At 41.4% G+C, this 14043-nt stretch overlaps 1 protein-coding gene across 3 annotated transcripts in view; it reads left to right on the top strand.

The window, feature by feature from the left end:
* The window catches only part of whrna (whirlin a), a 397537-nt gene that overhangs the window by 171780 nt on the left and 211714 nt on the right, over nt 1–14043 (top strand). For all 3 annotated transcript variants that reach the window (XM_034191661.1, XM_034191660.1, XM_034191659.1), the window contains exon 2: nt 4588–4806. In XM_034191661.1, coding sequence (XP_034047552.1) covers nt 4588–4806 — 219 coding nt within the window. The remainder of the gene's footprint in view (nt 1–4587; nt 4807–14043) is intronic.

Genomic DNA, 14043 nt, shown 5'->3' with positions numbered 1-14043 from the left:
ATGTGGTACACCTTGCACTGTTCCTGCAAGAAAGACACCATCGCATGCACAAGCTCTCACACCGGGATCGTGCACGCCTGCCCGTCAGCACGATGTTTCGTGGTGTGCAAATTTGAAGTGTTTCACTCTGTTTCGCCGTATTTGTCCAAACGTCGTCCAAACTTCACACTATGTGTGAAGGGGCCTTTAATGACTATTGAACTTAAAAAAACAAACAAACAAACAAAAAAAAAAACAATGGAATGGCAATATTTAGCGTGGCTAACCCATCACCATGACTACTGGAATGCCAGCTTTCGCGATCGGGCCAGACCCAGTCATGACATCCAATCTCTCACTTTTATTTCACAAATATTTTTTTATCGACTTTCTGAAAATATTGCAAAATGTTTGCCCAAATCTGTAATGAAAACCCAGCTAATGTTCAGTATCTGGAGACATAGATGATAATAGGACGTAAGCATGTTGTGGAAAGTGAAAATATGAAACCAAACCAACCAGACCAAGGGTATGAAAACATGAACCTTGATATGGATCCTGGTCGAGAAAACTGTGTGTGTTGTCCACCTCCTTCAGTTGTGATTGGACACAGTGTCACGTGACCGGCTCTGCAGCAGCGTGCTGCCTCGTGCTCATGAAGTTCATCTACTGTGCACGTTTATCACCGTTCCTGCACAGCTGCTGCCATAAAGGCAAAACGTGTGTGGGATAAGGAGATGTTTTAGTCCTCAGTGGGACCATCAGTCCAGCAGCATTTTGTTGTCTTGGAACTGAAGTTATCTCGCCACACAAATTAGGAGCGTAAAATTGATTCTGCTTGATGGTTGTGCCCAAGGAGACTCACTTCCTCAGATGTCCACAGCAGCCTGACAAGCAGTAATTTGAATTGTTGGAAGGTGTTTTTCTGTGTATTTTGGAAGCAAATGCATAACTCCAGTGGTGATAATTACTGGATTTTTATTTTATTTCTCTCAGCAGGTTAATTATTAGGTGTCTTATGTGGTATTTTTCAGTTACCCTTCAAAGAAACAGATCTGGCCAAAGGATAACTGCATTGGTGATGCTAGTGGAAGAAATTCTGTCCAAGGACTGTGGGTGGCCAAAAATGATGATAGTCACAAACTAATCATGATTAAAAATTAGTATCAGATTACTCATTTGTAAAAGTATTGATGCCAACTGTGCTGTCTTCACTTTCTCCAGTTAACACACTACTTTGGGACAGCTGTAGACAGGCAGGCACACACCCTGTACTCAGCAGTATGGATGTACACAGTCACATATTTGACCTTTGTTGTCTTTACAAGGGACACATAAATAAGCTGTTTTGGGGGATTTTTTTTTTTTTTTTTTTTTTTTTTGCACACTTCAAACAACCTAAGGATGTCTTTTTGTTTTTCTGCACTATTTATACAAAATATACTACAAAGGCGCGCACACACACACACACACACACACACACACACACATATAAACACATATTGCATCCAGAAAGTAGTCACAACACTTCACATTTTGCTATGTTACAGCCTAATTCCAAAATGAATTAAGTTAATTTTTCCCCTCAAAATTCTACTCACAACACCCCATAATGACAACATAAAGTTGTTTTTTTTTTTTTTTTTTTAATTTCGCAAATTTATTCGCTCGGGCATTTGGAGGTGTGCACTCCGAGTGCCCTCCAGTTACATTATGTTTTGAGTACACTATGTTTTTGAGTTATTGTATTACCAAATTAGAATATATTCCCAAGCTTTGGAATTGTGGTGCCAGTACTTATGTTTCATTTTCATATGTTTCACATGACTCATTTGAGTCCTAACGGGTCAAAGCTAACTGCGGTTAATGGCAGCCCCACGTTAATGGTTAGCATTGGCGTATGCAGTCAAACTGCAGGTAACACAGAAGTGGCAGTGGGTGTCGCTAACCTTGGTGGACCCTAACATTACGAGACGTGTTTTGTGTCTGCAGTGTTTTGTGTTAGCTTGAATGCACAGTGCTAACAGTAACTGCTAAGGTGTATCTACACAAGCTAACGTCAGCCTGTCCAGTATAAATACCACCACTGCACATTTGCTCATTCCTGACAGACTTTCATTTGTGGTTTATTAGCAATTCACCATAAATAGATTTGAGTCATCGTGCTTCCAGATGTGGATGATGTCATAATCTGTGCACCACAACAGTAAAGCTCACTTTGGTTTAAAAAAAAATCTGCTGTCTGTCTGCTGTCGCCTTGTGCTCTGAAAGGAAAGCTGCTGCTGCAGAAAAATGTTGTGATCATTAAGAGCTTTGGCATCTCAGGGCCATCAGGCTCATATTGATCTGCTGCGGGATCGCACGCACAGCGAGCTATCACAAGGCAACGAGCCACTGCCTGCAGAAATGATCACTCAAAATGTGCAGTGTGTGGGTGTTCAGTCATTCCACGCCAGAAAACCTTTTCTTTAATCTTTAATATTCCCAGTGTGTGTGTGTGTGTGTGTGTGTGTGTGTGTGTGTGTGTGTGTGTGTGACTTCAATATTCACATTTGTATCCTGGCATTGTTTGTGGAAGGTTACACTCACATGAATAGAATTCACTTGTCTGAAGCTCACATTTGTGTCACGATTGTCAGCTCAATGAGGCGAAAAGCTCACATTTCGGTGCACCTGTTGTTTTTTTTTTTTTCATTTTTAAATAAAGTGGAAGCAGAGGCCAAGGTGGTGTTCACATTTCTGCCTGAATCTGAATATGAATCTGAATGTATTTATTTTTGTTCTTTTTCTGGTCCAAACGCTGATCTCTCATTACCAAAAGTCAGCTATGGATCAGGGTCCAGGGATGGGCAATGAGGACCAAGACACTGCAGATTTTCCTTGCAATCAGCAGGTGGGTTGCTGATGAGCTTCTCCCCTGAACATAAACACCTGATCATCAATGAAATCACCTGCTGAGGTGATTGGTAGCAAGGAAAACCTGCAGTGTCCCGGCCCTTCATGGCATGATTGTCCACCCCTCGATCAGAGCAGCAACCATACAATTTGACCCAATAAAATCTGGTTTGGCATGTTCACACTAAGACCTAGGCTAGTCTAGACCAGTGGTTCCAAATCCTGGTCCTCAGGGAAACCTGCACATTTTCCATCTCTCCCTGATCTGTCTAAAGGTCATGCAGGTGTCTGTTAGGCCTTGTTCACATCACCACTCAAATTTGGATTTTTAGCATATCCAGATATTCTGATTAATTTATATTTTTTGGGTTGTCTGGACAGTGAAACACCACAAGATCAGATTTTTTTTTTTTTTTTTTCCAAAGCAGATTCAAGCCATATATGGAGGTGGTTTAAAATGTGATTCAAATCGCATTTTTGCATTTTCGTTTCCATCTGAACGTCTCAGTTTCTCAATTAGGATTTCATTGTGTCTCTGCCTCACTTGCAGCATAATGTGAACAGTAATGACATAGTTCTGGAGAGATGGAAGTTGATTTGAGGCACCTGACCTATGGAGTTTGAGTCAGTGAGGGGGGGAAAAAAAAAATCGAAGATAGTCAAAAACAGCAGAGCATGCAGGACAATGATAAACCGTGGAGGAAAAAAAAAACGAGGAAATAAAGTCCCTGTTAGCTGTCTGAGTTCCACATAACCATTTCGGACAGAAACAGTACCATGTTCTTCCTGAAGAGCATGGTCCTGAAGAAGTGGGAGCCTGAATCCCCGTCGACGAGAGAAACAAAATCATGAATGGCAATGCCATAATGCAACCTCACCACTAGATGTCATTAAATCCTACGCACCGTAATGTTTCATGTATCTTATTTTTTTTTTTTATCTCATCTCTCTATTCCAGTCTAGTGAGGAAAGCCAAAAGATCCATGACAACTCTGAAGCATTTGGAAGCTCCGGTGGATGTGATTAGAGAAACGGTTCACACAGCATCTTTTGTCTTTTTCTTCACCAGTCACAGTCACTGAGGCTTGTGACTCTTTCAATGTAGTCACGGGGGTCTTGGTGGCTTCCCTCACTAGCCTTCCTTGTGCACACTATAGAGGAATCTGTGCTGTGTCACACTCTTTCTGAAAGACAATCAACTGAATTTGGGGAAATATTCATTGACTTGTTAATACACGTCTGTCTAAAGCTAACCGGCTGTAAAAATGATGTTAAATGGAGTTCATGTATGTGCAATTCATTATTTTCTATGTTTTTCATATAATTGTGTGTTTTAGAAATTCTTCACTTTAGCATGCAGATGTTTATGTAAAGATATGTTTTTAAATTTAAAATCATAAAACATTAAAAACATATATAAGTACATGGAATCGTTTAATTAGCATATGTGCTGCAGTTGAATTGTTGAATTTTTAAACTCTGTGTCAAGTGTATTTCAACAATATTAAGGTTTGATTTGAACAATTTCTAATAGCTGACATTTTGCATGTAAAATAGACTATCAAAAAACTAGAAAATTCGCACAATCAAAAGTAATGAAAGTCATCTTTTGGTTGAAAATGATTTGCATTGAGGTATGTTGTCACACTTTTTTTTTTTATTTAAATGTATTTGTAGTTGATTCATGCTCCTCTCTTTCTTATTTCTTCTCAGGTACTGAAAGGCAGCAAAAAACTTTGTCTCTCTGTGCGTTCTGTTGGGCGTATTCCTGGTGGATACGTCACCAATCATGTCTATACATGGGTGGACCCTCAGGGTCGCAGCGTGTCGCCCCCTCCTGACCTGCCAGAGCATCACAGCGCCACCCTGAGGAGAACCGACAGCCAGCAACGCAGCAACATGCAGCTGCTGCAGGAAGGAGATGAGAAGAAGGTGAGACTTTAAGCTAAAAGCCATTGGTAGGCACACTTCCGCTAACTGCTAATTAGCAAAGCTAACTTTTTTGTTAGCGGATTAGCTTTTCAGCTAATTTTGAAAACCATCTGCGGACCACGTAGCTTCTGCTAAATTTAGCTCCGATAACTTTCAGTCCGCTAACTTTTGTTTTGCTGGCATAGTAAATCAAAATCATACGTTTTAGTACTTACCTGTTGTGTGTCTTGCAACAGTCAGTCAGTCCTTCCTCAACAGAAGAGAGCAGAGCGAGCCGGCTGCTCTTGCCCCAAAGGAAGGAAGAAAGAAAAAAGTCATTTACTGTCAACATACAAAAAGACAGTCAGTGTGGAGGAGACATGAAGCGCAACACACATTTCACTTATGGTTTTACTCATAAACAACTAATTCCGGACAGTTATTGATATTAAGGGTACCTCTGTCATTTTTACAGAGAGAAAATATTACACATTCGGTGTTCCGCAGTTGTGACTCTTGCACCGTCTGGTGGTCTGTGACTCACGCGAGAGGCTGGTTTCAGCAGAGTTCCAGTTTCAGGAGCTCAGCACTCACAGTGTAAACACATCTCTTGAAGTATGGACAATAAGACAACATCGGGGCACAGCAGAAGTCCATCACAAGTGCTGCACCTCCTCTAGATAACCCTCTCAACTTGGGAGAGCGTATAATCATCATAATCTCCCGTAAACCCGCCAAATTAACGCCATCCACATCCTCGCTTTGCCATTGTTTACATGTGCTGGAAGACAGCGGAAGTCTGGCACCGCGGTGCATTCTGGGAAGCACAGGCGGCCACCAGGAGCATTATGGGAAGCACTGAAACACCAAATATGACATATCTTTTAAAGGAATGCCCTAAATTCTGAAGGTTTGTGCTTTTAACAGACACGTGCCGAAAGGGATTCTGGGAAAATGAGTCTCCTTCACTGGTTGCCGGGTTATTAAAACCAACACACATTACAAACATTGTTTTTACAAATAAATGTGTATTTGAAATATGTAATTTTTTCATTTGTAAAAAAAAGGCATTTATTATGCTAAACTATTTAAAATAACAATTGGTTAAAGCTACTGATGGACAGCTGCGTCTCCCTACTGAACTGCGTGGTGTAAGGGCACCATCATGTGGCTGTGTCCAGTAGTGTTTTAATCTAATTAACAAATTGTCATTTGGGGAGGTGATGGTCTAGTGGTTAAAGCATCGGGCTTGAGATCAGAGGATCCTCGGTTCAAATCTCAGCCTGACTGGAAAATCACTGAGGTCCCTTGGGCAAGGTCCTTAATCCCGTAGTTGCTCCCGGTGTGTAGTGAGCACCTTGTACGGCAGCACCCTCACATCGGGGAGAATGTGAGGCATTATTTATAAAGCACTTTGAGCATCTGATACAGATGGAAAAGCGCTGTATAAACACACTACCATTTATTTACCATTTAAAAAAGGTGGTATGAATGAGTTTTCTGCCAGTAGATGTCACACCTTTACCACACTTTAAGACGTAAACTAAGGTTTCCTCCTTGGCCACTGCCCGTCAACCCTTCCTCTGCTCTTCCTCATCTGTTTTGAACACTATAATTAGCAGTTGGAGTCTTTTAACAGGTCTAATAGCGCTTGTTATGGGTAAAGGTAGATGTGTGGATTTTTGTCTGACCACATTCTTGGTCAGAGTCATCTTTCGCCTCGAAATGTGACTCTTCTTTATCTGAAAAATCAGTGCTGTTAACCAGAATTGAAAAAAAATTCAACCTGTCTGCTGCTGCCTCTTTATAAATGGGTCATATGCCAGGACTCTCATACGCTTAACGTGCATGCAGGGCCACTTTGAGAATGTAAACTGGTGACAAAAAGCTGTGAGCCCAGAGGGAGTGTTGCTTCATTCTCTCTACAGGACACCATAAAGCCACAAAATAATTTACATTGACAGTAGTTGTGGTCTGCTGTATTAACATAGAAAATGTTATTTATAACACCTTTATTTGTTTTCTTTCGGGTGCAGAAAGAAGTTACAATAACTATGCATATATCATACAAACAATACATTAAAGTATTTACAACAACTGTTAAATTAAATTGAACAATGCAAAATAAGTGTTTGATGCCAAAATTATAACAAATATCCTCAGATAAAAAAAAAAAATCTTTCTTCTCCGAGCAGAATTACAGATTGGTGCAGTACCTACCTGAGCCGGTGTCACTGACCGAACAGATCCCCCTAAAAATCAGTCCCCCCTGCCTTCACTGTGCATGCGTCATTCCTGTGCATCAGCCGTGGTTCACCGATTATCACCTCGTTTCTGCTTAAAACTGCACTCCAGTCATCATCTATATCAGCAACAGATATCTGAAGCTTTTGTGCAACAAGTATTTCCACTTAAATTCAGCATTACGAGGTCTGTCCATAAAGTATAGGTCCTTTTTATTTTTTTCAAAAACTATATGGATTTCATTCATATGTTTTTACGTCAGACATGCTTGAACCCTCGTGCGCATGCGTGAGTTTTTCCACGCCTGTCGGTGACGTCAATCGCCTGTGAGCACTCCTTGTGGGAGGAGTCGTCCAGCCCCTCGTCGGAATTCCTTTGTCTGAGAAGTTGCTGAGAGACTGGCGCTTTGTTTGATCAAAATTTTTTCTAAACCTGTGAGGCACATCAAAGTGGACACAGTTCGAAAAATTAAGCTGGTTTTCGGTGAAAATTTTAACGGCTGATGAGAGATTTTGAGGTGATACTGTCGCTTTAAGGACTTCCCACGGAGCGAGACGTCGTGCAGCGCTCTCAGGCGCCGTCGTCAGCCTGTTTCAAGCTGAAAACCTCCACATTTCAGGCTCTATTGATCCAGGACGTCGTGAGAGAACAGAGAAGTTTCAGAAGAAGTCGGTTTCAGCATTTTATCCGGATATTCCACTCTTAAAGATTTTTTTTAATGAAAGACGTGCCGGTGGATTGCAGCGTCGGCTCGCGGCCACCGCGATGCTCCGCCACAGGAAAAACACCTCTGTTGGAAGCCTTAAGGACGAGTTGGAACATGTCCAGCTGTTAAACAATTTCTCATATACTCACTCCACTGAAAGCCATCAAAAGCCGCCTGGATTTTACAAATGGTTATCAACACGGAGGTGTTTTTCCTGTGCCACCGCGCCGGGACCTGAAACAGGCTGACGACGGCGCCTGGGAGTGCTGCACAACGTCTCCCACTGTGGGAAGTCCTTAAAGCGACAGTATCACCTCAAAATCTCTCATCAGCCGTTAAAATTTTCACTGAAAACCAGCTTAATTTTTCGAACCGTGTCCACTTCGATGTGTCTCACAGGTTTAGAAAAAATTTTGATCAAACAAAGTGCCAGTCTCTCAGCAACTTCTCAGACAAAGGAATTCCGACGAGGGGCTGGACGACTCCTCCCACAAGGAGTGCTCACAGGCGAATGACGTCACCGACAGGCGTGGAAAAACTCACGCATGCGCACGAGGGTTCAAGCATGTCTGACGTAAAAACATATGAATGAAATCCTTATAGTTTTTGAAAAAATAAAAGGGACCTATACTTTATGGACAGACCTCATATTTCATCATAAAAGATGGGGGGGGGGGCGAGCAGAGCGCCACAGCAGCACTTTTGAGTTTGACTCAGAGTCTGTCCCTCTACACTCAAGAGGGATCAAAGGGAATAATGTGATTATAACCATCAGATAACAAAATAAAACCTCTTAAATCATGCGAAAGTCAGTTTTACTGTAATTAGAAATGAGGAGATAATTGGTGAATCACTGCTGACGCTCCGAAATGACGTATTCACAGCAGCACGTCTGAGTCTGGCATGCTACTATCGTGCTCTCCCATCTTTTATGATGAAATAATTCTAAATTTATGTGGAAATGATTGTTGCACAAAAGCTTCAGATATCTGTCGCTGAGACAGATGATGACTGGAGGGCAGTTTTCAGCAGAAACGAGGTGATAATTGGTGAATCACTGCTGACGCTCAGAAATTATGCATGCGGACTGAAGGCGGTGGTGGTGGGGGGCAGGCAATTTTTAGGTGGACCGTTCAATCGGTGACACTGGCTGATATGCTTTTCATCTCATGTCACTGCTGCAATGCCGTGCCTAGATGTTTACTATCATGCGCATTAAAATGCGTTCAGATGCTCCACAACACTGCAGCACATCTCGTTTTCAATCACTTAAAAGGAGCACGTGTCTTTATTTCTCTGCACTGGCTCCCAGTGGCCATCTGCATCAAATTCATGTCTTTGTTTCTGGCCGACACGTGTTTAATTAAATCTGCACCTTCAGCCTGAGCTCACTTACTCAGCTGTGTGCTCCCCTCACGCCCTCTGCGCGATACTTGATGTTGCCACTTTGAAATGGCCCCCAAATCTGAAGCCCAGGCTCCACTCCTCTAAGGTTCCTCCAGTCCACTCTTTGAAACAGAAACGGCTCTTTTGAGCTTCTTTACTTGTGACGCGTGCAGAACTGCAGCTCAACATGCTGCTGCAGCCACTTTGTGGAAACTTTACATTTGCTGCACTTACTGTTGGGTTTTTTTTTTCTCCTGATCTGCTGGAAGCTTGAATTGTTTTTCATCGAATTGTCAGTTTAGATCAACATATCTGCCAAATGCATCAATGCAAATTCCTGTAAGACTTTATGTACTGTAGTGCACGTTTCTTTATCCTAAAATAGATGTACGAGTGAGGATCTCCTGGTCCAGTAACATCTGCTAAATAAGATAACGGATAAGATTAAAATTCAGGTCACGGAAACGATCAGAATTCTGCAGGCTTTTTTCTTTAAGTCACTTTAAGGGAGTGTTATAATCCAAAAGTGCTTAACAAGATGTTTTCCTCAAATCTGACCTTGACTTTATAAACCATCTTAAAAGAAAATTTATTGCTCCCTTTTTATTGCTCTTCTCTTTTCAGTTCATTCATTTTGCATTTCTTTTATGTTTTATATATTATACATATAGAGAATAATCCGTTTGCATTCGGCTGTTAAGAGCTAAAATGATGATGCTGCAGAAGAATAAAAGAGGGTTGGACCATTGTTACTGCTGTCAATCAACACAGGCTGTCCGTGTCTGTCTGTGTGAAGGTGGCCCATCTCTAAAAGTGGGGGATGGACTTGGACTAAATCCTGGTGAGAGATGGTAACCGAGCGTTCCTGTTTTACTGCAACCTAAAATGTTTGAATTTTAAAGCTACAGTCTGTAGGATTTAGGTGTGTTTATTAGCATAAATGGAATACAACATTAATAACCATCTGGTGATTAGAATATAACCTGCAACAACAAATCGGTCTTTTCATGAGCGTTGAATGAATGAATAACTTTATTTCTGTACAAAGAAAAGAGAAACTTTTCAGTACAACATAAAAGTAAACAAAACTGATTTCTTAGTTGATCTAAGTAACCAAAAGGGTGTAGGTAGAAGCAAAAACTTATATACACCTATGATAATGAGCCTTTCATATCTACATGGGGCGCGCCCCCTCATGGAGGCCACCATGTTACGCAGACATGCTGATGCAGTAGCCCAAAAGATGTATTTAGTCCTCCTTTTGCATTTTTTCAGTGCAACAAGAAGACTGAAGAAAAAAGAGGAATCATTTGGTGCTCCCTTACGCACTACCCACTGGTTGCTAGCACACTCATTTTTATGAAATGGGGGATCATACGCATTATTTATCACAAGAGAAGGCAAAGGAGTATAAATCCCCATCGACAAGGAAACAAAAATGTGAACCGTAACATCATAATGCAACCTGCATCCTCACCACTAGATGGCACCAAATCCTACACACTGTAGCTTTAATTTTCATGATCTATTGGCTGGTTGACCTCGACTTCAAGGGACGTCATTGTTTTTGAAAATGGAAAATGAAAATAGAGACGTACTGCTGGAGGCAATTATTAATTCAATTAAATTTTCAATTTCAGTTCAATTTATTTTCATTTATATAGCACCAATAGAGTTGCCTCAAGGCACTTCACACAAGTAAGGTCTAATCTTACTAACCCCCAGAGCAACAGTGGTAAGGAAAAACTCCCTCTGAGGAAGAAACCTCAAGCAGACCAGACTCAAAGGGGTGGCCCTCTGCTTGGGCCATGCTACAGACATAAATTACAGAACAATTCACAAAACGAATATACAGGAAAAGCTGTTGGTGCACAGGACAGGAGGGTCTCCAGTACAAATACAACTCCCATCTCTGGATGGAGCTGCACCTTAAACAGAGAGAAAAAACAGAATCAGGCATCAGAAAGACAAGAAATACTGTATAATTTGTCAGCATTAAACAACAAGAAAAACAGAAGAAATACTAAGGTGATCGCCAGCCATTGGCCTTAAGCTTCACTAAAAGACCCCGAATTTAGGTAAATTTGAGGCCGCGGCCCGCTCCATTTACTAATAAAATGAATTGAAAGAGTAAAAAGCATAGAACTATACTATGCCAGTCAGTACATTAGACTTTTTGAAGTGATTTCGATTGTGACACGGACTCTTTGGAGTGTAAGGTGAAGTTGATGCTTGTTATTGAAGTTATTACCCATGTAGCAGGTTGTAATCAGCGCCGGGCTCCACTTCAGAGGCAATTCTGTTTGGACCTCAGCTAACCAAATTGTTTCTGTAATAACACAGATGATGGAACGACGTGCAGTAAAGGTGAAGCTGGATGACTCATAGAATTACACTTATTTCTGTTTATCTAAACAGTGTCCAGCTGTTCACCTGGTGGATTCATTTGTGGAAGCAAAAGCTCAAATAATAAAATAAATAAATAAATAAATTTTGTCCACAAGCATACAAATTCTAAATCCTTCTATAATGATGCATTAGTGGTTAGCACTGTTGTCTCAAGCAAGAAGGTCATAGGATCGATTCCTACCTGTGGTCTTTCTGTGTGGAGTTTGCATGTTCTCCCTGTGTTTGTGTGGGTTTCCTCTTGGTTTACTCCCACATTTAAAGACATTAAGTGGAATGGAAACTTTATAATTTTCCAGGCCTCCCTTATAAAAGAGGTCTTGATCTCAATGGGACTAACCTGGTTAAATAAAAATAAATAAATAATTTGAGCAATGTTTGGTTGTTCCACTACTCCACCGAGGTGTTTGGACTTGGATTTCTGTAATCGCATCCTGGAACCTGTACAAATACTAATATTCATAAGTTAATCACACGTCCTCTGATGGACAAACTTGGACACATAATCAGTGTTGTTTTCTGGAGTCATTGGGTGTCTTTGGTCTTACAACAGACACCCAAACAAGCTTGGTCAAGCCTCCGCCTGTTTCCAGGTGGCATTTTGTGGTCCCCACACATCTCCCCTTTTAGCCAAATCCTTCTTGATTTATTCAGTCAGAAAAGGGAAGAGGAACTAAACCCTTTTTTTTTTTTTTTTTTTTTTTTTTTTTAAATTGTGATTTTTAGTCCAAAAGACTTATCTTATTCTTCTAGTCCATTGTTTTGTAGTCCAAATCTTGGTGCGAAATTTGGCATTTACATATCTATAGGGATGCAGTATTTATTTTGATTTATTAAGATCTTATTGTTCTCTGTACTAGTTGTACTTGTCAAGATTTGGGTTTTTGCATTATGTTTGCTCTGTTTTGTTTACTTAGGTTTGTTTGATTTTTGTTGTATGTGATTTCTCTTGGTGATATTTTCCTGCTTGGGCTTTGTCTTTCCCTGTCTCTCTTGTCTGTCTGTTTTTTGACCTACTGCCTGTTTTTTCAACCACGCCTTCTCGCCTGATGTTCCTGATTTGTTTGCTGATTTTTGACTACCTTTCTGTGTACCGGATCCAGCAAGTAAACTGTCTTAAAGTTCAGAGCTGCGACTTTGAGTCTTGCATTTGTGTCTAGACGTTTCTGCTAAGCTATTCCAGTGTAAACTCTATATACGAGGTCTGTCCATAAAGTATAGGTCCTTTTTATTTTTTTCAAAAACTATATGGATTTCATTCATATGTTTTTACGTCAGACATGCTTGAACCTTCGTGCGCATGCGTGAGTTTTTTCCACGCCTGTCGGTGACGTCATTCGCCTGTGAGCACTCCTTGTGGGAGGAGTCGTCCAGCCCCTCGTCGGAATTCCTTTGTCTGAGAAGTTGCTGAGAGACTGGCACTTTGTTTGATCAAAATTTTTTCTAAACCTGTGAGACACATCGAAGTGGACATGGTTCGAAAAATTAAGCTGGTTTTCAGTGAAAATTTTAACGGCTGATGAGAGATTTTGAGGTGATACTGTCGCTTTAAGGACTTCCCACGGTGCGAGACGTCGTGCAGCGCTCTCAGGCGCCGTCGTCAGCCTGTTTCAAGCTGAAAACCTCCACATTTCAGGCTCTATTGATCCAGGACGTCGTGGGAGAACAGAGAAGTTTCAGAAGAAGTCGGTTTCAGCATTTTATCCGGATATTCCACTGTTAAAGGAGATTTTTTTAATGAAAGATGTGCGGGCGGATTGCAGCGTCGGCTCGCAGCCGCCGCGACGCTCCGCCACAGGAAAAACACCTCTGTTGGAAGCCTTAAGGACAAGTTGGAACATGTCCAGCTGTTAAACAATTTCTTATATACTCACTCCACTGAAAGCCATCAAAAGCCGCCTGGATTTTACAAATGGTTATCAACACGGAGGTGTTTTTCCTGTGCCGCTGCGTCCCGACGCGCGGACCCGTCCGCACGTCTTTCATTAAAAAAAACTCCTTTAACAGTGAAATATCTGGATAAAATGCTGAAACCGACTTCTTCTGAAACTTCTCTGTTCTCTCACGACGTCCTGGGTCAATAGAGCCTGAAATGTGGAGGTTTTCAGCTTGAAACAGGCTGATGACGCTGCCTGAGAGCGCTGAGCGACGTCTCGCACCGTGGGAAGTCCTTAAAGCGACAGTATCACCTCAAAATCTCAAATCAGCCGTTAAAATTTTCACTGAAAACCAGCTTAATTTTTCGAACCATGTCCACTTCGATGTGTCTCACAGGTTTAGAAAAAAATTTGATCAAACAAAGCGCCAGTCTCTCAGCAACTTCTCAGACAAAGGAATTCCGACGAGGGGCTGGACGACTCCTCCCACAAGGAGTGCTCACAGGCGAATGACGTCACCGACAGGCATGGAAAAACTCACGCATGCGCACGAGGGTTTTGTGTGTATGTGTGTGTGTGTATGTGTATGTGTGTGTGTATGTGTATGTGTGTGTATGTGTATGTGTATGGGGTTGTGTG

This window comes from Thalassophryne amazonica, chromosome 17 (genome assembly GCF_902500255.1).
Source record: "Thalassophryne amazonica chromosome 17, fThaAma1.1, whole genome shotgun sequence".
In the NCBI taxonomy this organism is placed as follows: domain Eukaryota; kingdom Metazoa; phylum Chordata; class Actinopteri; order Batrachoidiformes; family Batrachoididae; genus Thalassophryne; species Thalassophryne amazonica.
The sequence above is the reverse complement of the archived record's forward strand: the minus strand, read 5'-3'. Positions and strand labels throughout refer to the sequence as shown.